Consider the following 25,491-nt stretch of genomic DNA (forward strand, 5'->3'; position numbering starts at 1 on the left):
AAGTAATTGTACATGGGTTTGGTTTTATTTATTTATTTTTGGTTTTTGGGCTACACCCTGCAGTGCTCAGGGGTTACTCCTGGCTGTCTGCTCAGAAATAGCTCCTGGCAGGCACGGGGGACCATATGGGACACCGGGATTCCAACCAACCACCTTTGGTCCTGGATTGGCTGCTTGCAAGGCAAACGCCTCTGTGCTATCTCTCCGAGCCCCTGTGCTCTCTCTCCGAGCCCTATCTTTCTTAATGTTCCTTGACTGTAAGATCAAAATTAAGGTGTTCGCAGGGGGATTTCTTCTGAGAACTCTATTTCTGGGTGATTGCCCTTTCACTGTAACTTTACCTTATCCTCTTTCTTTGCATCATTGTTCACATAATTAAAAATAAATTTAAAAAAAAGAAAAAAATGAAAAAAAAAGAAATTATTGAAACAAAAGAATATGAGTTAAAGTTCACAGGGTAAATATAATAAGCAGATAGGGCAGTATATAAGATCAAGATTTTGGAGATGGTGCATTATTGCCCTACTCTCAAATTTAAAAAAAGTATTAAACAGAGCTAAAGAGACAGTACAGTGGGTTGAGTGCTTGCTTTGCACATGGTTGACCCAAGTTCAGTCCAAGGCACTTCACGGAGTTCCCTGACCCCCCACAGGAGTAATCCCTAAGTCAGATGTAAGCCCTGAACACTGCTGGTGTAAAACCCCCAGTATTCTATATTTAGTAAAGAAAAATAGTAACCAAAATCAACATTTGTGATCAAGTTGTTGCTTTGTCCTCTAATACTTATACAGACAAGTACTTTCTGACATTTTGGTCAAGATTTATTCAAAGTGAGTTTGAGTTAATATCAAATGATCTGATTTTCACTATTAATTCCAATATAAAATGAGAGCCCCAAAATGGTAGAAGGAAGCACTCCAGCATAAAGGGGAAAGTTATGCAACTTTTTTAACATCAGGCATAAATTTATCCTAAATTCTTTCACATCAATTTTTTGACACCAATATTTAAAGACAAAAATTGTGCATTCCATTATTGAGTCAAATTTGCAAAGTTATTCTATTATCACTAGCAAATTTGAGTAATAAAAGGTTTTTAGGAGTATATATAAAAGAAATTAAAAATAAAATACTTAGCACAAGCCATAAAATAAACATAAAAATATTTATTATAAAATAATTATTCCATTGTGTTATCATTTAAAATTATAAGAATATAAGCAAAATCATTCATTATCAGAAGAGATTCAGGGTGATTATCCACAGCACTTAGTGACATGAAAGCTTTTAATTCATTTTTTAAAGTAGTCCAGTTTCATTTAAATGCTAATTAAGATCCTTTATCTTCATATAATTCAACTTTGATTTTATTTATACAATTCCATTTTCTCCAACTGGAAGCTGTGTAGGATCGAGTCCTACTGTCTTCATTGATACGGCAATATCAAACAAATAGTCATAACATTCACACCTATGAAAGAAAAAGCAGAGAACTGAACAGATCATCAGTATAATCACTTTTCTTTTCCATCAGTTAACCCCATTTTTAATTTTTTAACTTTTATTTTTCTCAATTCCAGGACAACAACTTCTTATTTTGTTCTAATATAATTGAAACATGGGCAAGAACTGTGTGAATCATGCAACCATGTTAATGTGTGTCTCAGGAAATAAAAGGGAGTTTTAAATATACTACTTACATAAATTAAAATTTTTATTATGCGTCATACTTTCTGAAATAAATATAATAAATCATTCTCTAACCTAGGTCATCAAGCTTCTAGTCTATCTTCAACCCTGAGCACAGGATCTTTGTCTCCTTCTTTATAATAAAGTGCACAGAAAAATACAGAAAAAGTAGTGCTACATTATGTTAAAATACACACACACACAAAACTCAGCAAATATGCAGTCATGCTAAATAACAGTCCCCACAATGAGTGAATATGTGATACAAATGAAGTATCTAAAAGTAATGATAAAGGCCAACCAATTTGAATAATACTCAAAAAACCATCTTTCTTTTGACTCATGAAACATTTATCTCTCATGTTGAGTATGATGACTTGTCTTAATTAATTAATTACATTAATTAATTAATCACTGCTTACATGGTTTTTGCCTTTTCCCATGTCTCTCCCCAGACATAGACTCCATGGCGTCTGACTAATACTGCGCAGGAGTCTGGATATTCATTCATTGCACGAGCCATTCGTTCTTTGAGATCTTTCTCTTCAGGTGTATTCTCAATAATGGGGACCACTAGCATATCATCATATCTGTAGGACAAAAGAAGCCATATTTTTCTATTTTTAAAACAAAAAAGTTTACAATTAAAATGTATTAAGTATTTTCAAGTAATCAACTGGACATTCTTTTTAGGACAGAAAAGACACTAAATTATGAACAAGATGTTGCATGCTATTATGTGTATCTAGTATAAAACCCCTGTACCAATCCATGCCTTAAAATTTGGCAGGAATCATTCAAGTCCTGCCAGTGTAAAGTAGCAGACATTTGTACAGGATACCAAAAACTAACAAAGAATTATCTACATTATCCAAGTCTTTCCTTGAAGCAAGTAATTATTTTTAATAGCAGTGAGAAATAACAGATTTGCGATTCAGAAGAAGAGGAAATATTAACAACTGAATTACTAAGTAAGAATTTCTTAAGGACAAAAAAGTCACTTAAAAAAATCACTTTATGGGGTCAGGATGATAGCACAGCGGTAGGGCATTTATCTTGCATGTGGCTGACCCAGGAGGGCTGACCTGGTTCAATCCCTGGTGTCCCAGATGGTCCCCAAAGCCAGGAGCAATTTCTGAGCACATAGCTAGGAGTAACCCCTAAGCATCACCAGTGTGCCCCAAAAAACAAAACAAAACAAAATAAAATACAAAACAACAACAACAACAACAAAAAAGACAAAAAAATCACTTTATCTTTAAAAGACCTCAAAATGTCTTGAGTAGGAAAGTTCAAAAACAACGACAACAACCAACAACAACAACAACTGAGATGACTTGTGGTATCAGAATAGCAAGAACCTTTTGGAAATAAATATTAAAATGTCAAATTTGTAGCATTAGAATTTTCCTTGCTCATATAACTTAATTACAAAGTTACTGTTATAAAACTCTATTATAATCAATCAAAACTCAGACATGTTTTGCTTTTCACATGATTTGTCTTTACTTCCTTTTTTTTTTTTTGGGTCACACCCGGCAGTGCTCAGGGGTTACTCCTGGGTCTATACTCAGAAATAGCTCCTGGCAGGCTCAGGGGACCATATGGGATGCCGGGATTCGAACCACTGTCCTTCTGCATGCAAGGCAAACTCACTACCTCCATGCTCTCTCTCTGGCTCCCTACTTTCTTAATATAACTCCTACTTAACTCCTGGAACCTCTGTAACAACTTAAATGATCAAATAAGACTTTAAGTTAAAATATTATCAGAAATGATTACTCTAAGGCAGATAATGTAATTAAAAAGTTGGCTCATCATTATTATAAATATTATAAAGTTCTCATTATCTTAGGTAAAAAAAAAAACAAGCATAATTATAATCTTTTGAGGAGGGGCACATCTGGTGGTATTACTCCAGGGATTACTCCTGGCTTTGTGCTCAGAAATTACTCCTGGTAGGCTTGGGGGACCATATGGCATGCCAGAGATGAGCCTGAGAATGCCGAGTGCAAGGCAAACACCCTCCCATTGTGCTATCACTCCAGCCCTAATATATATATTCTTAAATATGTAAGAACAGAATTGTTCAAGACTCAAATATTTTTCCTGCTGTTGGTCAGGAGAACTACAAACTTACAACTTGTGGTTATAAGTTTGTATGATGCCTTCTATCGTACATTTTATGGGCAAAATAACTTCACTGCAAAGACCTGAGCACTAATTTAATTCAAGAGATTAATTTTACAGACAGAACACTCATCCTTAAGTGAGGAAAACAGTTTGACCACCAAAGAGTGCCATTTTCTCTTTTTGTTTGTTTTGGTTTTTGGGTCACACCCGGCAGTGCTCAGGGGTTACTCCTGGCTCTATGCTCAGAAATCACTCCTGGCAGGCTTGGGGGACCATTTGGGATGCTGGAATTCGAACCACCATTCTTCTGCATGGAAGGCAAATGGCTTAGCTCCATGCCAACTCTCTGGCCCCTACTATTTTCAGTGTACTAAAATCATGCTACTTCCCTAATGGGGACAATTTTGTTTATGATAAACCCTCCTCCCTGACAAGAATTAGAAATTCTTTTCCCCCAAAACTGCTTATAATACATAAAGTAGAGAACATCAAACCCTCTGTTTCTTTTTAACTTATCTTTCCTTTGAAAACTAGACAAAGAATTTTTTAATGAAATTTCAATAAAATATCACCATCCTTTGAGCTGGAAAAATAACCCTGTTACTGGTTTCCCATAGAAAGGATCATAAAGGGTATCTTAATAATGTTTGTATTCTAAGGCTGAGATACAGGTCATGTGATAGAGCATATATCTTGCATGAACAGAGCCCTGGGATCGGTTCCTAGAACCATATGGTCCCTGAACACTGCTGGGAGTAGCCCTAGATTACAAGCATCACAAGTACATCGCGGACTAGGGGACAGGGTTGTATTCTTTTAATTTTGTTTTGTTTGAAGGGCACACAAAAGCAATGCTTAAAGGGTGCTCGTGGCTCTGTGTTCAGAGAATTAGTCCTGGCAGTGCCAAGGATCAAACCCAAGTTTGGCCCCTTGCAAGCATCCTGTATGCTATCTATCTCTAGCCCCAGGGGTTGTATTCTTAAAGCTGTCAAACATTTGAGGCTGGAGAGATAGTACAAGGTGTAAGAAGCCTGCTTTGCATGTACTAGACCCTGGTTCACTCTCTGATGTGACCTATAGTGCTCTGAGCATCCCTGGGAGCTAGAAGGAAGCCAGGTGTGACTCCCAAACCAAAAATTTCAAATGTTCAAAACAGATATAAAATGCATAGTCTATGTTACACAATAAATGGCATCCTTACATTCATCATCCTCTTCCAAAACTTTCTAGCTGCCTTTTATTGAGTCTTTCTTCATTTACAAACCTTCTCACATGTTCTTCTAACCTAGTTTTATTTTATTTATTTAATTTTATTTTGGGGCACACCCTGTGACACTCAGAGGTTATTCCTGGCTATGAGCTCAGATATCACTCCCGGCTTTGGGGACCACATGGGATCTGGGGGATTAAACCGCGGTCCGTCCTGGATCAGTCACGCACAAAGCAAATGCCCTACCACTGTGCCATCACTCCGGCCCCAAACCTAGTTTTATCATCAAAGCAAACCAATGTTGATGAGGCTGACAACATACAAATCTCTCTCCTCTAAATCACAGATATGAAAAAAGGCAAGGCAGGGGCCGGAGAGATAGCATGGAGGTAAGGCATTTGCCTTGCATGCAGATCATTGGTTCGAATCCCAGCATCTCACATGGTCCCCTGAGCCTGCCAGGAGCGATTTCTGAGCATAAGCCATGGAGCCCTGAGCACTGCCGGGTGTGACCCAAAAACCAAAAATTTAAAAAAAGAAAAAGGCAAGGCAGGGCAATGCTTCTTTAGGATGAATAGTTATCATTAAAAGAGTTAACTTTTGTAAACTGGTGTTTCACGGTGCCGAGGAATGCTTTAAGCAGACAATATTAATTAATATCAAATCTATTTGTCAGTATGCTAGTTTAAACATGCTATGCAGTAATAGTATGATACTGCTATAAAAACACTTCAGAAAAGGAGAATTAGGCTGGTAGAAATGAGGGTGAAGGCTCTGGAATAAGATGTGTTAGCATATGCCTGAGCACTGTAAACATGTTTCTTCATGATGACATATCCAAATTTACAAATAATTACATTTCTGTGGGCTAGAGAAGCTATTTGATTTTTATCTAAAAGGTCTATTCTCCTAGAGTATGCCACTTTCTACCACAAAAAATTACAGATCTACTTTATTAAAATAATTATAGATGTTTGCACACATATGCACACATTGAAGAAATACTAAATTAGATGAAGGTGAGGAGATACTGGTTGTCAGATTCTTTAATCTAGGAACATAATTCCTTCCAATAATATATATAATTTTCTATAAGTATATATTATACATTAAACATACAATTCTCTATTAAAATCTCCCAATTTTCTCAAATAACTCATTCTTCGTGTTGCTTTGGGCTGGGGAAGGTATCTAACTTGTGTCACAGAGACTGGATCTGGAAGTATCCTATAAAGTGAGGTGTTATTTAACAGAGATACCTAAAAAACTCACTAAATGTTTGAAGAAAGCTCAGTCTACTGTTTATTAAAAGAAGAAAAAAACACTTTCCAAATTACTGGAACAAAATAGAGAAATACACCTGTAATATCCTCCTGAGGTACATTTCTTTATTCCTTTGATCATCTCTTGATGTGTGATTTTAAACTCCCGTCCTGGGAAGAGAAGAGTGGCCATAACAGCTGCTTTAGAGTGGGTGTGAATCACTGCCCCTGCGCCTGGAGGAAAAAAGAAAGGCAAGTACTTAGCAAAAAATCAATTGTACCTTTTAGAGGAAAAAAAAAATACTAGCATATGTCCACAAATGTATGTACATATATATTTATGAATTTCCTTTTATTGGCTTGGAATAAGTTGCTAGTGAGCATTGGGGAAGGAAGGGAAGAAGACATATTCATAAGGGTTAGAAAGGAAAAAAAAAAGTTGAAAAAATTTACCCAGCATCAGGACAATACATGATTTTTATGCTCAAGAAGTAGCTTTTCAATGGTATGAAGTATAGTTTGAGGGGCCGGAGAGATAGCATGGAGGTAAGGCATTTGCCTTTCATGCAGAAGGTCAGTGGTTCGAATCCATATAGTCCCCTGAACCTGCCTGGAGCTATTTCTGAGCATAGAGCCAGGAGTAACCCGAGTGCTGCTGGGTGTGACCCAAAAAAACAAACAAACAAACAAAGAAAAAAGTGACTTGATGAAGTATAGTTTGAACTATGGAGACTGTCAGTACAATACTATTCTTTAATGAAGGATTCCTTTGAGCCAGGCACCATGTAACCCCTTTATATTTGACCTTTTCTGTGCATCATCACAGCCAGCATGGGAGTAAATTCTATTTTCACCAGTTAGTGATTAAGGAACTGGAGGCTCAGAGTTGTTAAATAACTGGTCCATGGTTCATAGGTAGTAGAGGAAGAACTTGAATTTGAACTCAGGCCAATCTGATCCTTAATCACTAAGTTAGGCTCCATAGCTCAGTTGACGTATTAACATAATAGAGTGGTAGGAATTTTTAATGTATAGATACCATGGATTTACCTCAAAATGATTTGTATGTTATAAAGTACAGTTTTGCAATTACAGACTCACTGAGCTTTATGATGTTATGATCTGTCAGTTAATTTTTTTAGTAATAGTTGATAAGGTCTGGAACGGCAAACAACAGCATGATTCTGACTCAATGTTGACTTGAATAGTAAACAAATCACTATATTACGAACATGGCTCTAAAGATTTTATTAATTTGGCAGTCAGTACTTCATTTAAAATTGTTTATTTTCACAATATTCTCCAAATTTCACCTTTCTAGGCTTACTAGAAATTAAAATGACTTCTACTTACACAGTAACATTTTCCAAGAGAGAGGAACAGCCCTCCCCCTGAAATTAAGGGCATAATTTCCCCTCATGTGTAATTTCATTGACTTTTACTCTAAATTTTCAGAGGTGTATCTCTTAAGCTGAAATGGGAATTTTCCCCAAGCTCCTGCTCTCTTTCACAAAGAAAATGCAGTGATGTGGCTCAAGGGCAGAGCACATACACATATCATGCATGTCTGAAGCCCTGGGACAGAACTCTAGCTCTGTTAGGTGTAATTCCAGGTACCAAAACCAATAAAGGAAAATGGAAGGATTGATGCTTGACTTCCCTTGTGAAAGACGTGAGGACTGAACGAGTAAACAGATTCAAAGATCTTATACAGAAGCTTTAAAGAAAAATGAACTACATAATAATAATTATCATATAGACAAAGTTACTCTGCCAATCTTCTCTATGCTGAATCCATTTTTTCACTTACCTCTCATTGTGTAGGCATTCATAAAAAGAGGTGTACACTGGCTCTTTTTTAGCATCTTAGATGGGGGAGGCCCACTTATGTCCTGTTCATTTATGTCACAAACAAACATGTCTTCAGGCTATTTAGAGGGAGGAAAAAAAGTTTAAAGAATACCTATTGGGACTGTCACACAAAATGGTGTTTTAGATACATATATATGCATATATAGAAATATATAGATAAGTGGATTTAAGATATGCATACATTTGTGTCTGTATCTTAAACTCACACATATTTCATTTCTCAAAATACTTTAGCCATTTTTCAGAAATAAACAATGTTTTATATTACAGATTATTCAAGTTAAAAGAAAAGTCTCCATTAGAATTTGAAGTAAAAGCTGACATGAAAAATTTATAATATATGGTCTGTACATCATGTTAAGGTACTTGCCCAACCTTGATTTAATCCCCAACACCCAAGAAATCCCCCTGAGCCCATTAGGAGTGATCCCAACAGGAGTTAAGTCCTGGGCATTACTAGGTGTGGCTCTAAAACCAAACAAAAACCCATAAAGCTGGAAGAGCTTTACTGTTACTAAATATGATCAGTTTGGTTCATTTGAGACTGATTACTCTACTAGCAAGATGATAAAGATGGTGTGATAGTAATTTAGTTATGACCACTATTTATTATGAATTAATACTGTATTGCTCACTTTTGCCCTCTAGAGGGTGAATAAGATTTCAAGACATACTGGTTACATGAAGTATTTTACCAAGAATCTTCTTACTAAAAATCCAAAAAAAATTATCCACAAAAATTTAATTATTTAAATCATCACAGCAATAATAAACCTTTAAAAGTAACATCTCATTCAAAATTCATTTCATCTTACAAAATAATAACTGTGGGCCCGGAGAGAGAGCACAGTGGCGTTTGCCTTGCAAACAGTCGATCCAGGACCAATGGTGGTTGGTTTGAATCCCGGTGTCCCATATGGTCCCCTGTGTCTGCCAGGAGCTATTTCTGAGCAGCCAGCCAGGAGTAACCCCTGAGCACCACCGGGTGTGGCCCAAAAACAAAACAAAACAAAAAAAAACCCCAAAAAACAAACAAAAAAAACACAAAATAATAATTGAGAGGTAAGACAGCAATTTGGGTTTAAAAAGGATCCCTTTAGGGGCTAGAAGAGATAGTATAGCTTGTAGGGCATTTGATTTGCATATGGCTGACCCAGATTCCCTTGAGCTTTCCAAAGTAATCCCTGATCACAGAGCTAGGAGTAAGCCTGAGTATTTCTGGGTGTGGCCCAAAGAAAAACAATAACAACAAAATAAATAAAAACAATAAAGAAAATAAAGAGTCTATTTATCTCTTTATCATACCTGAATTCGTTCCTTTTGCACTCCTGAAGGAGCAATGTAGATGTCATTGCTGGTAAAACAAAATATAGAAACTGATATTCATGATATCAAACTAATGCTTTTCCCAAGCTTATTAAATGGTGAAATGTTGATCGCTATTTTTGACTTTTGTTTCATATAAATTTCTTTTTATACTGCACAAATCAATAGTAACCAAGTTTTTAATATAGTTAATGGAAACTAAAAACAGATGTCTTAGCATCTTTAAGTAACTCTTTAAGTAAGATTGGATCCTGATATATAGTAAAAACAATTAACAATAAGAACAACAAAACAAGTTTACTAGATTTGTCTTGCAAAGAACTGGGTTTAAGTCTACTGTGTCTCTTATAATAAAACATGAAGTTCAGAGACCTCTGCTGGGCAGTTTGCTAAATAACAGTATTTACTTTTCCTGGTGGAAACCCTGTGCCTGTTTGAGAAGCCTGTCTATTTTGTGAAAATAACAGGTAATAATGCTGAAACCATAGCAAAAAGTGAAAAGTGGAAAAGAAAAACAGAGATCAATCTGGAGAGATCTTTCTGTTCCAGAGGGCTGTGATAATGGAGACGCTACACATGTTACCATTTGTCACAAGGTGTCCTGAGATCTAATTTGGAAATTAATATCTAATTCTTCTCTGAAGAAAAACCAAATTCCAGTGCTCTCTCCACTCCCAGTCAAGATCCTCTGGCTCATTTATCAGTTCCAGTTGCTGCCAGAAGATGAGAAGGAGCTGCCATAGGCAACAGAAGAAAAGGTCATCGGACCTGGAGACACTGAATCAACTAATAGTTAACTGTTTCACAGAGCTAGATTTACTATTAAACTTATTGACTTGGGATAGTCAGAAACAGAAAGATGAATGAAAGTTCCTTTAAGGGTTCAGCGGTAAGCTGAGGCTTAGAACACAGATATGCCTGCGGAATGAATTTGATGGGAGTGAAATACAAGCAAGGCTTATTTACAAAATGAATCACAATTTCATAAAGCTAGGTTTCATAGGAACCTTGCTGTAAAAGAAGACAACAGAGCCAGAGAGCAGTGTTTTTTTCTGCAGTGAGATGGATCATTGGAATTTTTTGGTTATAAAAAAAAAGGCCCTGTTCAATTAATAGAGACTCAATCTTTTGTTTGTGGGTAACCTGGAAGAAAACTCTAAAATTATGTGTGGTACTCTATGCAATCACAACCACTGCTTTTGTTTTTTTTGTTTGTTATTTTTAAGTAAAATATTTTATTCATAGATAAATGAGGAAGATGATGGAGAGAATGAGAGACAGACAAGACAGACAGACACAAAGACAGAGAGAAGTAACAGTTTGCTGGTAAATAAAATTTATCTGTAAAGTAGAAAGACCCTGGGAATTATTTTGTTTAGTCAAGTGATTTGGTATCTAAATCCAAAATCTGTTTTTACTAATGCCTTTGTAAAATGAAAATCATGTCAGATCTTGATCAACTTTGTCAACTTTGGGTAATTAAAAGATTAGCTAAGTAGGTTTTGGGAAAAAAAAAGACCTACATGTATAAAGAAAGAGATAGCTGGATAAAAATACAAGATGAAAGGCTTTTTAGTTTAGAAGGGAAAAATGCCAAAGACTAAAGTGAAGTATTTACTTGGAGATGTGAGCCACAAACAAAAAGCATTGTTGAATTTCAAGGTATTAAGTTTTGGGGTTGGTTATTCTATATTCCCTCTCTTCTTTTATTATTATATTGTTAAGTCCTTTTAATATGTCCCAGAACAGTTGTTTCTATTTTTATTTACTGCTTAGTTATTTAAAACAATCATTTAAGGGTCCAGAGTGATAATATAGCAAGTAGGACACTTGGCTTGCACATGGCTGACCCAGGTTCAATCCCTTGGAACACTATATGGGCCCCCAAGCACCAACAAGATAATCCCCTGAGAACAGAGCCAAGAGTAAGCCCTGACAACTGTTGGATGTAGCCCAAAAACAGAGCAAAATTGAAACACACACACACACACACACTTTAAATCCAACTATGTCCCAGTTACTTTGTTGAAATATAAAGTTGTTAATTTTAATAATATGAAATTGGATTAGTATCACCTGACATATATGAGCATTACACTGTGAAATCAAGAAATGCTAACTCTGAAGGTGAGGACCAACCTAAACACAAAGGCTTCTGGTTATCTTTGCCTTGCTTTCTGTTGGTCCTTCATATTCTCCTCCTGATTTGGTTCTTAGATACATCTTAAAACTATCTTTTATATACAACTTTTGATTTCACAGAGTAGTATAAGCTGAGATGGTAGCAAACAAACTGTGGAATCAATAATCAATTTTATATTTGAAAGTGCTTACTGCTAGTATGTTCTGGAAATGTAATCTTCTGGACTTGTACTTTATTTTTTGCTTGAAGTATCAAAGAAAACCAAACTTTAATAACAACATAACAGAAACATTGCTAATAAAATCACTGATATAGTCTTATGAATTCATCTAGATATTATGGAAAAACACCAACACTTTGCCACAAAATGCTCATCTCATTTTGCAAGTGTATGAAGATCTACAATTCCCTAAGACTGCAGTGGTTTCCACCTGTGACCTCCAGGCGGAGCTCCTGTCCAATTAGGCATCAATGAAAGGAAAAAGTTTACACGTATGATGCAATTTTTCTATAAATTGATTGCTATACAAGTCATTTAGTTTTAACAGGTACTGGTCAGTGTTTTATGGTAGCCACACGCAATTCTAGTGCATGGCTTAGTACAGTTCTTTTAGAAAAACTACAGTCTTTTAACTCAGTTTCTGTTAAGATTTTCAATGGACCCTTAGCTGTATTCTATTTCAAACTAATTTTTTTCCATTTACTTTTTTGGGCAGAGCGCATCATATAATTCAATGCAAAAGCCTGAGGATACAATGGTGCTTGGAAGCTGTGGTGATGAGGATTATCCAGGTTAGACCTGCAGTGGTTGGAGGCCTCTAAGGTTGTTTCTAGTGGCGTTCAAAGAAACAAGTGGTGCCAAAAATCAAAACCTGGGTGGGACACACACTAGGCATGTGCCTATAACACTCGTTCATCTCCTTGACCCGAATGTTGTTATTTTTTTTTTTTTTTTTTTTGGTTTTTGGGCCACACCCGTTTGACGCTCAGGGGTTACTCCTGGCTATGTGCTCAGAAATCGCCCCTGGCTTGGGTGGACCATATGGGACGCAGGGGGATCAAACCGCGGTCCTTCCTTGGCTAGCGCTTGCAAGGCAGACACCTTACCTCCAGCGCCACCTACCCGGCCCCGAATGTTGTTATTTTTAAAAGAGTTAAAAAGGATATAAAATTAGTCTAGTAGAAAGTTCATTTTTATTCATGCACAAAGGATTTCTACACAGGCAAAATGAAAGTAGCTAACTAAAGGTAACGTTCAGAATATGATTTATCATCTGGGGCTCACACTGAAAGAGATACATGAAAAATACCCAACAAAATATTGTCCATCAAAGGACTTTGAAAGAGCTCAACTTAAAGTCTTGGCAAAATAACCTAGAGATTGTCAAAATAATAAACTGACATATGTCATTTCTAGGCTGACAGCAAGAGAAGACACATGGATGGATGTTTGCAGGATCATCATGGGGAGCAAGGCCTTACTAAACTGAACTCATCCCTACATCTGTAACAGTGTCAGCTGTTGTCTCACACAATTCAATTACCATTTCAAGAATTACTTGGTTAGTTGAAGTAGATGATATCCTCCTGTGATATTGCCATGAACTTCTTTTGTTAAAAATACTCATAACAGGGACCAGAGTGATAGCATTGGGGTAGGGCGTTTGCCTTGCATACAGTCGAACCAGGTTTGATCCCCGGCATCCCATATGGTCCCTCGGCCTGCTAGAAGCAATTTCTGGGTAACAGAGTCAGGAGTAACTCCTGAGAGCCGCCCGGTGTACCCTCAAACCAAAAATAAATACAAAAATAAAAATACCGATAATATTTTATATTTTATTCCCTTTCACATAATGCAACACATCCTTTGGGGGGGGAGGTGTCACTATTTACATATATAAAATATATATATATATATTCAATATAATATTGATATCCTAGTATTCTGATTTTGTTAAGAAAAATGAATTACCATAAGTAATCAAGTTAACTTATTTGTTGTTATTCTTTTTTTGGGCTACACCCAGCAATGTAACCTCTGACTTTGAGCTTATGGATTGCCCCCATGGTGCCTGGGAATTGAATGTAGTGCTGGGAATTGAACCCAGGTCTCCCACATTCAAAACATGGGCTCAGTTCTTTGAGTTGACTTTGTGGCCCCATTACTTATTTTATCACTCAGCTTCCAGACAATAATATTTTTAAAATATTTAAGAAAGAAAATACTAATTCTATTGAAAAAATACTTTGAGAGGTTTCACAACCTCTTTCGGTTAAGTTACTTAATCTTTGTTCTCTTAAAAAAGGACATTGAATAAATTTTTTTTGACATTGAATACACTTAATGAACAGATAAATACTTTTTTATTCCTTTTATTTCAATTTGAACCCAGTAATTCTTATCTTACCCTCTATATCCAGCAGGCACATCTTTCATTAATAACACATACCCAAGAGAAACTTATCTACTAGAATTTCCTACTAAAAAGATCTAAAAAAATGAATGGAGAAAACTGCTGCTACATAAGAAGAGAGACAGTAAGAATTATTCCACTAAGGAAATACATCTAAAGAAATATTTGAAGGAGATATACATGTCCTGCCTAAGTCTTTTGAAATGGCCTGGGGTAGGGGGTACAGGGGATAAAATCCAGAGCACAGCTTTAGCCTGTGACACATGTCACTGTAGTCATGTGCTTTTTGGGGGCAGGGGTTAGGCCACACCCAGCGACAGTCAGGGGTTACTCTTGGCTCTATACTCATAAATTGCTCCTGGCAGGCTTGGGAACCATATGAATGCTGGGGATTGAAACTTCGTCCACCCTAGGTCAGCTGTGTGCAAGGCAAATATCCTTCCACTGTGCTATCACACTGGCCTTTCAAATGTACTTTTTTTTTTTTTTTTTTTTTTTTAGTTTTTAGTTTTTGGGCCACACCCATTTGACGCTCAGGGGTTACTCCTGGCTACGCGCTCAGAAATCACCCCTGGCTTGGGGGACCATATGGGACACCGGGGGATCGAACCGCGGTCCATCCGCTTGCAAGGCAGACACCTAACCTGTAGCGCCACCTTCCCGGTCCCTCAAATGTACTTTTTAAGATTTTCACCAGATATTAATTTCTTTAATTCTAAAATAAACATCTGAACCTTGAGACTTACCCTGTCTATGTAGGAGAAATCCTTTATAACTCTCAATCTATGAACATATATGTCAACATGTTATTTAATATTGATACTCCAAAGACCAATTTATCCCGATTAGAAATTGTAGTTCATGACCTTAGCTATTTATTATATTACAACTTCTATACACTTGTTATATTAAGTTATGTAAACATCTAGTTCTCCATTTAGAAGCAAAAATACCTTCTATATAATATAAACTATGAACTACTCATAAGTTGTTCTTAGGATGAAAGACTTGTTTCGACTCTATGGATTAGTTAAACGGCAAATTCCCAGAAATGAATTCAGCTAGAAACTTACCCATGCTTCAAACTAATTCCGCCTCCAGTCCCAGTGACCCAGCCCAAATGGTAGAACTGTTTGCAGAGCTCTGGGATCAGGTATCTTGGATGTTCCTTGTTCTTAAAAAAAGATAAAGATTTTATTTATTTTGGTTTTGGAGCCACACTTTGTGGTGCTCAAGGGCTATTCCCTGGTCAGTGACTGAGCATCTTAATTAAAGGTACTTGGGGACCATATGGTACCAAGGATTGCATTCAGATCTTCTATATACAATACATAGTCAGCCCTTCAAGCTGTCTCACTAGAGTTTATAATCAGACATTTTATCAAATTACTATACTAGATTACACTTAGAAACTAATATATTTATTAGGAAGCTTAGGAAAATCTATAGAGAGTGTATGGTGAGCAAGAGAATGATCACAAAACATGTTGTGTCTTGGGGACAGAGCAATAGAAGGGTGTTTGTTTTGCATGTGGCCTAACATCTGAGTTGGAATCCCGGCATCTCCTATATGTCCATCTCTTCCCTGCCACCACCTGCCTGAAGCTGTCGAGTAATTCCTAAGTGCAGAGCCAGGAGTAATACTAGAGCATGGTGAGATGTGCCCCCCAAGCAAAAACAAACAAAAACCAATGCTTTTAAAATAGATCAGGGGCCTGAGCGACAGCATAGCGGTAGGGCATTTGCCTTGCACACAGCTGATCCAGGATGGACCTCAGTTCAATCCATATGGTCCCCCAAGCCAGGAGCAATTTCTGAGTGCATAGTCAGGAGTAACCCCTGAGCATCACTGGGTGTGGCCCAAATACCAAAAAAAAAAAAAAAAAAAAGGAAAAACTATTATTTGGCAACCTGGAATCATTCATTAAGAACCATGTAAACAAACACTCTGAGATAGGTTACAGAATAAGAATGAACAGAAATAGACATTATAGAATATAATGTAAAAAGAACTAGGAAACAATATCAATGAATTCTGGGCTCATTTCTATAAAGATATATGTCTATGGGAACATGTATATACATTTAATAAACTTAGAAACTGATTTTTATATAATTCTACTGATTGCTTTTTAGAGGGAAAACCCAATGTTTTCTCTTTTTACAGATTACAGAAAATCAATAAAGAATATAATACATTCCATTTTGAGCAGCAGAATATATAATCCCTATTTTGAAAAATAACTAAAAACTTTCCAATAAATCATACTTAAACTTTTCAAAATAAATCGTTAAGTTTGCAAGAAAACAGGATACTACAGGGGCCATAAAATAAATGAGATTGGGACGACCTCCGAGGGAAGTGAACTCCAAGGCCATAATTTTCCAGAAGGTAATTGCAAAACTTTGGTGACCTTGAGTTTCAATTTTCATAACAATGCAAGGCAGTAGAAAAATCAAAGTAGGGATCCGAAATAATAAGGGGTAGTGAAAACCCCCAAAGATATAATAACTGAAATGACCTTGAGTAAAATAAAACTTATAAAAATATTAATGAGTAAAAATATTTAGGTCTCTGAATTTATAAGGTTTATGATCTTAATGCAGACCACTGAAGATTTTAGGATATCAAAATACATAAGGTTTTAGAAGCAGGGAACTTAATAAAGGAGTCCAAAAGATCGATGCTTAAAACCAGCCTTGGGCACAACAAGGTTCAAGGTCTTTATAACTTATGAGTATAGAGTCCCAGAGATTTACAATATCTATCTAGACCTGGATAGTCTGTTCATTAAAATCACCACGAGATGAAAATTTCTTGCTGACTGCACATGCTCCTCACCCAGATATGAATTTCCATTGGGGATGCTGGCGTGGTATATGCAGAAAGAGTGAAATAAAGAAGACTATCATTTTATTATTTTTAATTTTTAATTAGTAATATCTTTATTTAAGCACCATGATTATATACATGTTTGTAGTTGGGTTTTGGACCTAAAAAAAGAATACCCCCTTTCACCAGTGCAACCTTCCCACCACCAATGCCCCCCATCTCCCTCCTGCCCCACCCCCTGCCTGTATTCGAGACAGTCATTCTACTTCTCTCACTCACTACCATGGTCATGATAGCTGTTAATGTAGTTATTTCTCTAACTGCACTCATCACTCTTCCTGAGTGGAATACTATGCATCTGTCAGAAAAATGACATTTTCCTATACATGGATAAACATAGAAACTATTATGCTGAGTGAAATAAGTCAGAGGGAGAGAGATAATCACAAAAAAGTCTCACTCATTTGTGGGATTTAAGAAAAATAAAAGACAGTATTGAAATAATACCCAGAGACAATAGCGATGAGAGCTGGAAGGATTAACCCAGGATCTGAAGCCTATTATTTTAGAGAATATATCACTCAGGGATGTGACTTGATATCTGGCATTTTTTAATTTTTGATTTTTTGGGCCACATCTGGTAGTGCTCAAGGCTTATTTCCTACTCTGTACTCATGGGTCATTCCTCATGGTGTTTGGGGGAATAGTGATCAAATCTGGGTCAGTTATACACAAAACAAATGCCCTACCTGCTGTATTATTCTCTAGCCTCATGTCTGGGAATCAATTTCTACTTTGTGTTTCATTAGGATGTCATTATGTATACCATCTCAGGGATGGGAACAGGTGTGCACAGGGAGGACCTCACTTGTAAGTAGAGTATGGAACACCAAACAAAGGAGATGATGTAGTCTTTCAATCCTCTGAGTAAAGGCCCACCTACAATTCTCATGGGAATACTTTTACTTTAATAAGCTTTCTTTTCATCTTCTGTATTTTCCCTACTTTGAATCTGTGATAGTTGTAGAATTTGTCAATGTTTGGTCGAGATAGACCAGAATATGCTCAAAATGGAAAAAAATAGGGCAATCAGAGGAAATCATCACAGAAACTACAAAACCCTAGAAGTGATACCATTAAGGCCAATAGAAACAGGCACAGACATCTGCCAGAAAAGCATATGGAAGCTGTTCTATATTCCTCTGGAGGAAAATAAGTCTGAAGGTAGTTTATTATTGAACAATATTATTACTAAACTTACCTAACTGGATATCTAAAATTGTGGTGCTTTTCCATATCCATTATCAATACTATACAAATATATTGGATTTTAGTTAAGTTATATAGCTGATAATTTGATGTAGGATTCAAAAAAGGAAACTGAAAACATAGAATTATTGGAACTTTTTAAGGTTCTGGTCAATGCAAGTAAATAAATTGAGGTTAAATAAAAGCACATCCATACTGCACTATGTTTTGCTTATATGACCTGGGGTCTCACTTTTATTATCTACAAAATAAAATATGATTAAAATAAGATACAATGGACATCATACATTCAGCACAGTGTAACAAGTCAACTCCATTTCCATCCTATTTTAATAAGCTAAAATATCATGAATTATAATGAGTAAAAAGTTATGCTGCCTCTTCCTATATCTGTCCTTACAGAATCTAGCCAAAATTATCTATGTCCTACAAAATATGCTGTTTCCTTTGGTTGAGCTATAAATGATATTTTAATTATATATAAAAGTTGAGCTAATGAGAAGACTCCTACTGTTTTCCAATCCTTAAAACCACCATGGGGCCGGGCGGTGGCGCTAGAGGTAAGGTGTCTGCCTTGCCAGCACTAGCCTAGGCTGGACTGTGATTCGATCCCCTGGTGTCCCATATGGTCCCCCAAGACAGGAGCAACTTCGGAGCACATAGCCAGGATCACCGGGTGTGGCCCAAAAACCAAAAACAAACAAACAACAACAACAAAAAAAACCCCACCAATTTGCACAGCAAGTTGCAAACATCATGGAACATGGTCTGTTATTATAGGTCTCCCTTTTCCTTTGTCTTGTCTAGGAAAGATATAGTAATTAGTAAGCTTCAAGCTAGAGCGATAACAATGACATGGCAACTGTTGTTTATAAAGTTTCATCCAAATGTTCAAACCTACAAAATTGCAATTTTAAGGAAAAGAATCAGTTGGCAGTAGGGCCTACAAAATATAATCACTTATACTGTCTAAAATGGTCAGAAATAAAAATCAGAACATATGTTTTAATAAGAATTAGCAAGAAGGTCTATTGACTATTTAGCTTTTCATGAATATTAGTATTTCTTATCTGTTATTACTGTCTAGTTTTCTTTTCTTTTCTTCTTTTTTTTTGGGGGGGGAGTACACAGTAGGTAGTGCTCAGGGGTTTACTCCTGGCTCTGTGCTCAGAAATCGCTCCTGGAAGGAGACCATATGAGATGCCAGGAATCGAACCCCAGTTCATCCTGGGTCAGCTGTCTGCAAGGCTAACGCCTTACTGCTGTGCTATCTCTCCAGCCCCGGCTGTCTGGTTTGCAATTAGAATAAGAATTTTGAGAGTTGTGTCTCAAGATAGGTTATAATCAAATGTACTTTGATTATATTATATTATAATTTGATTATATTAATATGTAATTTATCTATTTAATTATACATTTAATTTATATTAAATTAATTTGTATATATTACATTTAATTATAAAGGTTCTACTCTAAGTGACAGAGAAACATGGCACTATTTTGTACTGTTAAAAACAACAGCACCGGGGCAGAGAGATAGAATGGAGGTAAGGCATTTGCCTTGCATGCAGAAGGTCGGTGGTTCTAATCCTGGCATCCCATATGGTCACCTGAGCCTGCCAGGAGCAATTTCTGAGCCTGGAGCCAGGAGTGACCCCTGAGCGCTGCTGGGTGTAACCCAAAAACCAAAAACCAAAAACCAAAAAAAAAAAAAAAACCAAAACCACACATCATGGTGCTGGAGAAATCTCATATGGGCAGTGAATTTGCTTTGCGACCTGCTTGTGTTCATCCCCGGTGACCCAAGAAGTGGGTGGGAGAGCTTCAAGCTAGAGGGATAACAATGACATGACAACTGTTGTTAATAAAGTTTCATCCAAATGTTCAAACCCACAAAATTACTTATTTAAGGAAAAGAATCAGTTGGCAGTAGGGCCTACAAAATGTAATGGAGGCATGCATGTGAGGAGGTCTTTCCCTTAAACCCTGCCTGGAGTTAAATCCTATATACTACTGGGAGTGATCCAAACAAACAAAATAACAGACACAAAATGGAGTTGCTTGGGCTAAGCCCCATTGTACCGTACTGAAAAAGCTTAATTACAGATTTCACCTCTTCAAATAAAAAATATATCTTAAAGGAATCATCTAGTCACCAATAAATTCAGGGAAAGTCTACTCACTGGTATTACTCACTTTGGTCAGAAGTCAGAGTACAGAACAATCAGAATCCCACTGTCAGGTCAGTAAAGCTGGGAACAGCCCCTCCATCTCCCCTAAGCACTATGTGGGAGCATTTCCCTAACCCCAATTAGTCTAAAAAGATTGTTATTCACATTTCATTTATTTTCTAAGAAAATCTAGTTATTCTAAAAAAATCTGCTTCAAATTTATTGAGATACCTGCTCACAGCCAACAAGACCAATTTCCTCTCTGACTTTCTTTCTACTTAAGCTTAACAGGGACATGTATCGTTCAAACATATTGTCCTGAGTAACTCTCATACAAATATGTAATAAACAAGAGTCAAAAATACTATTTAATTAGTGAAAAAGAGAATCACAAATATAGTGCCACATTTCAAAGAGAATTGAAAAAAATAAATAAAACTACAAAGTATGTACCGTATTTGTTGGCATATAAGACGACTGGGCATATAAAACGACCCCCTAATTTTGCAGTTAAAACATAGGTTTAGGCCTATATTCGCTGTATCAGACAGAACGTTCCTGTGCTGCATGTGCTGCATCTGTTCCTGTGCTCATGTACCAATCACAATCACCAATCACAACAAGCAAAGGTTCGAAGATTATACTGTAATAGATTTCCTCTCTGACTCTGGCCAATCTGAGCAGGCTTTTTACAGTGTAGATTCAGGTCCAGAACATTGTCTAATTTGCATGCATAAAAAGCCTGCTTGGATTGGCTGAGTTAGAGAGGCGGTTCGAGCAGCCTTGCAGTGACTGGTGCAGGATTGAGTTGGAAAATTCGTTTTGTGGCAATATTCAGACAATTTTCGTTTAGCGGCATAATGAAACATTTTTTGGGATATACTCGGTGTATAAGATGACCCCCGATTTTCGGTTGACTTTTGTTTCAAAAGTCGTCTTATACGCCGGAAAATACGATAATCAAGAATCCCCTCAAGATTGGGAAAAGTTGAGCAATTTGCATTTATGTCAGTATCCAACAATTTACACAGACTTGAAAAGCCCCCAATATATCTAGCAATTCTTTTGCTCATTCCAGACTTCTCTTTCCCTAATAACAGCTTCAAGATGGGCTTAGATGAGTATACAGAACAGCAAAGCCATCAGCATTTCTGCTTCTTTCAACATATCTGCTTCATTTTCTATATGCTTAATGGTTTTCTTTGTAACTTCACCTCCCTACAAATTCCATCATTTCTCCCTTCTACCTCTACATTTCACATGGCTCAAGCACTGACTAGGCACCCAATTTGATGCCAACCCTGGCTTCAGCTTTGCCTCACCTACTACCTCACCTATCACTTAACTCAACTCTCAGGCTTTTATGTAGTAAGTGGCCCCTTCTAGATATCAACTTTCTTACTATCTTGGGTTCCCAGACCTCTAAACTTTAAAACCAGCTGTGTTATTGTCACTTAACCAACTATTACCACCTTTCTCAAAAAGATTCATTTTTAACATATAAACAGTAAAAAGGATAACCTCGGAGTATAATAATGGAGAACGCAATTAATTTTGTGAAACTCCTTTTCAAATGGTCTTTTCCCTATCTGGGATTCATAGTTGGAGAGGATTAAGGTTATGTTTCTTAACTGGTCTCCTTACTACAATTTATTCCAGTTTACCCTTTGTTCTAGTATTAGTACTGCATGTACTACTTTGATCACTGAATTCTATTCCTTGAATCACTTACTGCCTCCTTTGTATGGATTTAGTTTCTCTGCATTCTTTCCCCAATTAATTTAGTTTTCCAAATATTTTCTTTCGATTAAAAAAGAATTCTTAACTCTGTGCCACATAGCTGTGGTTATCAATGTTCAGGTTTGCTCTTAATAATCCCTAGCTTCTGAGTGGTTTTTGTTTTTGTTTTAGGCCACACTCAGCAGGACTGAGGATTACTACTGATTCAGCATCAAGGATCACTCCTTGTTGTGCTCACGGAACCATAAGAGATACTGGGGACTGAACCCGAGTTGACTATGTGTAGACAAGTGCCTTATCCATATACTCTGACTCAACACCTGTCTTTTGATTTTCACACCTCGCACCTTTCTCACACTGTACACAGGCTGGTCTGTGCCACCAATAGACTATGGAGCAAGTGACAGCATGTCATTTTGGAGATTAGGTTATAAAGGCAGCTTGTAGTTTCTGTCTTGGTCATTCACTCTTGGATTGCTTGAGGGAGGCCAACTGTTATGTCCTATGGGTACTTAGCCTCTGCAAAGAGCTTTGTGGTAAAAAATTGAGATATGGTTTTGTGAGGAGAAACAGAAATTGGTCAACAACTCTGGAAGTAGAACACTAAGCTGTGATCAAATCTTAAGATGACTGTATATCCTGCTGGCAGTTTAATTGCCAGCCAGGACGTCAGCTAAACTCTTTCAAAAACTATCAGATGATAAATGTTTGTGTTGTAAGTCTAAGTTTGTAATTTTATACAAACCTAGTGCAAGTGGAGCTGAGAGAACACTGCAAGCACATGCCACATTAAAGATGCTATTTAAAACTCACCTCAATCTAGCTGACATGAGTAAGAAAGACATTCAGAACTTCTTTGGAGAGAGGGAGGACTCCAAGGGATGTTCAGGAAGTGCAGGAGCCCCTCCTGGGTAGCAGTTCTCAGCCAATCACACTAGGGGTTCAGTATGTGTGGGAAGCTGAGGAAAAACTGGGCAGTGAAAAGCAGTTGACAGTCACCTGATCATGGCAGCTGAAATTAGGTACAGTTATTAGGCTAGAGTAGAATACTTTTGTTCTTCGAAGTCAGCCCAAGAGGGATTCAACCAACAGCTTCAATTGCAACTTAGTTTGTGTAAGAATTCCATGTTCTAGGGCTGGAACAATAGCATTGGTAGGGCATTGGCCTTGCACTGGATTCACCTGGGTTCGATTTCTAGCATCCCATATGCTCCCTTGAGGCAGCCAGGAGTGATTCCCAAAGTGCAGAGCCAGGAGTAACCTGAGCACTGCTGGGTGTGGCCCCAAAACAAAAACAAAGGCTTGTTCTTCAAGGTCATATCTATTTTGTTTATAACTTAATGCTTTCTTAATTATTAGAATGTATAAAATATATAAGGCTTGATCATTACAATATATAAAAATGTTGTAGGCTCTTTGCATGGGGCTAAGAGTTATCAGGGTTAACTCTTGGTCCACAAGAATAAATTCTTTTCCCTTCTCACCCACCATGGCTGCAATTTTGATTCTGTGACATTCCCTAACAAGTGCAAGAAGCCAAGAAAATGGGGTTGGTGCAGAGCAAGGACTAAACCATCAGCAAAGCCAGGTGTGGCCCCAAACTAAAACCAAAACAAACCAAGAATGAGGAGTTGATTTATGTTGTTGGTTTGCAGTGGGGTTTGGGGAAGTTTAACCTAAGCCTCAGATCTGGGTGTCTGCCAAGTTGCATGCAGGATGCAGGATGCTTGAGGCCTATGTGGTGACCAGGATCTAAACCATGATTGGCTACAAGCAAAACGAACACCATAACCTCTATTCTAGCTTTCTGGCCCCAAATGTTCTAATTTTTAAAAGCTGCCAGAAATTAAAAATGTCTACTCAAAATGTTTATGACCATTGCATGGAACAGACATGATCATATACACCACATCATTTCAAAGCCATGTTGGTTAGGGTGGTTGCTGATGTTTAGATTACATTGCACCAAGATTTATTTACTGGGGGATAGTAAGACGTATTATTGAAATATTGTAGGAACAACTGTACTACCAAGTTGTGTTTCAATTCCTCATCCTTCCCACACAACTGTCTAGGAATCGATTTGCCTCAATTCCGAATCCTGAAGTCACCATCTCTGTTCTCATTCAGTATGCCTTTCCGGCATTATGTGCATTTTATTCTTGGGGTCACCTTTGCTAATATGGGAACGACAGTAGTTGACAAGCACTCAACAATAAATTCTCCTGCACAATATCACTTTTTATATGTGACCTTCAGTTCTATGAAAGAATAATGGGGTAAGGGGCTAATTTGAGGAGATTTTCCTTGGGAGTTTATACAAGATTTTCCACCCTATGTTAAGATGGTTTACTCTTTTAGTTTTTCTCTAGGACCCGGGCATTTTTCTTATTTTTGTCTGCATCTTTAGATACGGTGTAGGTGTTCAGTAAGGGTATATAAATAATGAATAATATAGGTAGCCTAGGGGTAGACTTCCTTTGACCTCTGGTTAAGCAACTGTTTCTATGTTTCTCCCACAAACAGAGAGGCATAAAGCAAGTGCTCAGATGCACAATAGAGAAAGGCTGCCAAGGCATAGCTCTGATTTTGCAAAGCACATCCAAAAGAGCCAATCTCAAATTAGCGGCCCGCATCACAATTCCTTCTTTTGCTCCTCCAAAGGATAGGTAGTTTTGAAACAGGGGTGGAGGGAAGATAACACGAATGGTGGGAATGCCCCTCATTCATTGTCACTATGTGTCTTAAATATTTCTGTGAAATAATTGTAATTCACTTTGACCACTATAAAAATAAAAATTAAAAAAAATCACTGTTAAATAAAAAAAGAAATCACACTTAGCATGTCACTCTCCTCCCACTTCTTAATTTTTCTTTCTTTTTGCAAAGTCTGATTGCAAGTTCCCACCGTGGGAGAGTTCAGCCCCGGGTGCAAAGACCTGGCAGGGCCCAGGGCTTTCGAACAGCTAGCGGAACGTAGGAGGCCGAAGCATGCATGGGCATTGCAACCAACCCTCACCCGCATTGGCGCCCCACTTTTACGGAGACTTCAGGGACTAAATGGTCATCGACGGCCCCGCCCCTACCTGCGCGTCGCACCTCCGCGTGCAACAATTTCCCTACCTGCGCGTCGCACCTCCGCGTGCAACAATTTCCCTCCGCAGAGTGACAGCCAGACATAGCGAGGACGAGGGGAGCCGCCACAATCCGCTAAGGCTCTTGCAGAGAAGGTTCCCACGCAATCAGGCAGCGCCGAGGACAGCCCGGGGGGCGGGGAGTACAATGCAAAAGACGGGTTCAAAAGGGCAACGCTGATTGGACACTACGTCTCCGACCAGGAAGTAGGCGGGATCATCAAGGCTGGAGACCGCCCATTTCAGGCTATGCTCCCGTCCGGAGGCGTGACCAATTCCCTAGTGGGCGTGGCCTG

The 25,491-nt window shown here is 37.6% G+C and overlaps 1 protein-coding gene across 1 annotated transcript; it reads right to left on the reverse strand.

Annotated features, from left to right (window-relative positions):
- Window positions 1-1,145: 1,145 nt before the first annotated feature.
- Window positions 1,146-25,309, reverse strand: APIP (APAF1 interacting protein). The gene is made up of 7 exons (XM_049779905.1): window positions 25,185-25,309; window positions 15,122-15,222; window positions 9,471-9,519; window positions 8,104-8,221; window positions 6,392-6,527; window positions 2,111-2,278; window positions 1,146-1,470 (listed from the first exon to the last, which is right to left on the reverse strand). The coding sequence occupies exons 1-7, from the start codon at window positions 25,239-25,241 to the stop codon at window positions 1,371-1,373; spliced, it is 729 nt and encodes a 242-aa protein (XP_049635862.1). The 5' UTR covers window positions 25,242-25,309; the 3' UTR covers window positions 1,146-1,370.
- Window positions 25,310-25,491: the final 182 nt, after the last annotated feature.

This window comes from Suncus etruscus, chromosome 9, assembly GCF_024139225.1.
Source record: "Suncus etruscus isolate mSunEtr1 chromosome 9, mSunEtr1.pri.cur, whole genome shotgun sequence".
NCBI classification, from domain to species: domain Eukaryota; kingdom Metazoa; phylum Chordata; class Mammalia; order Eulipotyphla; family Soricidae; genus Suncus; species Suncus etruscus.

What these genes read in the sequence shown, in the direction of transcription:
- APIP (XM_049779905.1), bottom strand. Translation starts at nt 25,241, where the DNA reads ATGTCTGGCTGTCACTCTGCGGAGGGAAATTGTTGCACGCGGAGGTGC. An exon ending in TGCAAAAGGAACGAATTCAG is followed by an intron (nt 8,222 to 9,470) that starts GTATGATAAAGA and finishes CCCTCTAAATAG; the next exon opens with CCTGAAGACATGTTTGTTTG. An exon ending in ACCTCAGGAGGATATTACAG is followed by an intron (nt 2,279 to 6,391) that starts GTGTATTTCTCT and finishes TTTGTCCTACAG; the next exon opens with ATATGATGATATGCTAGTGG.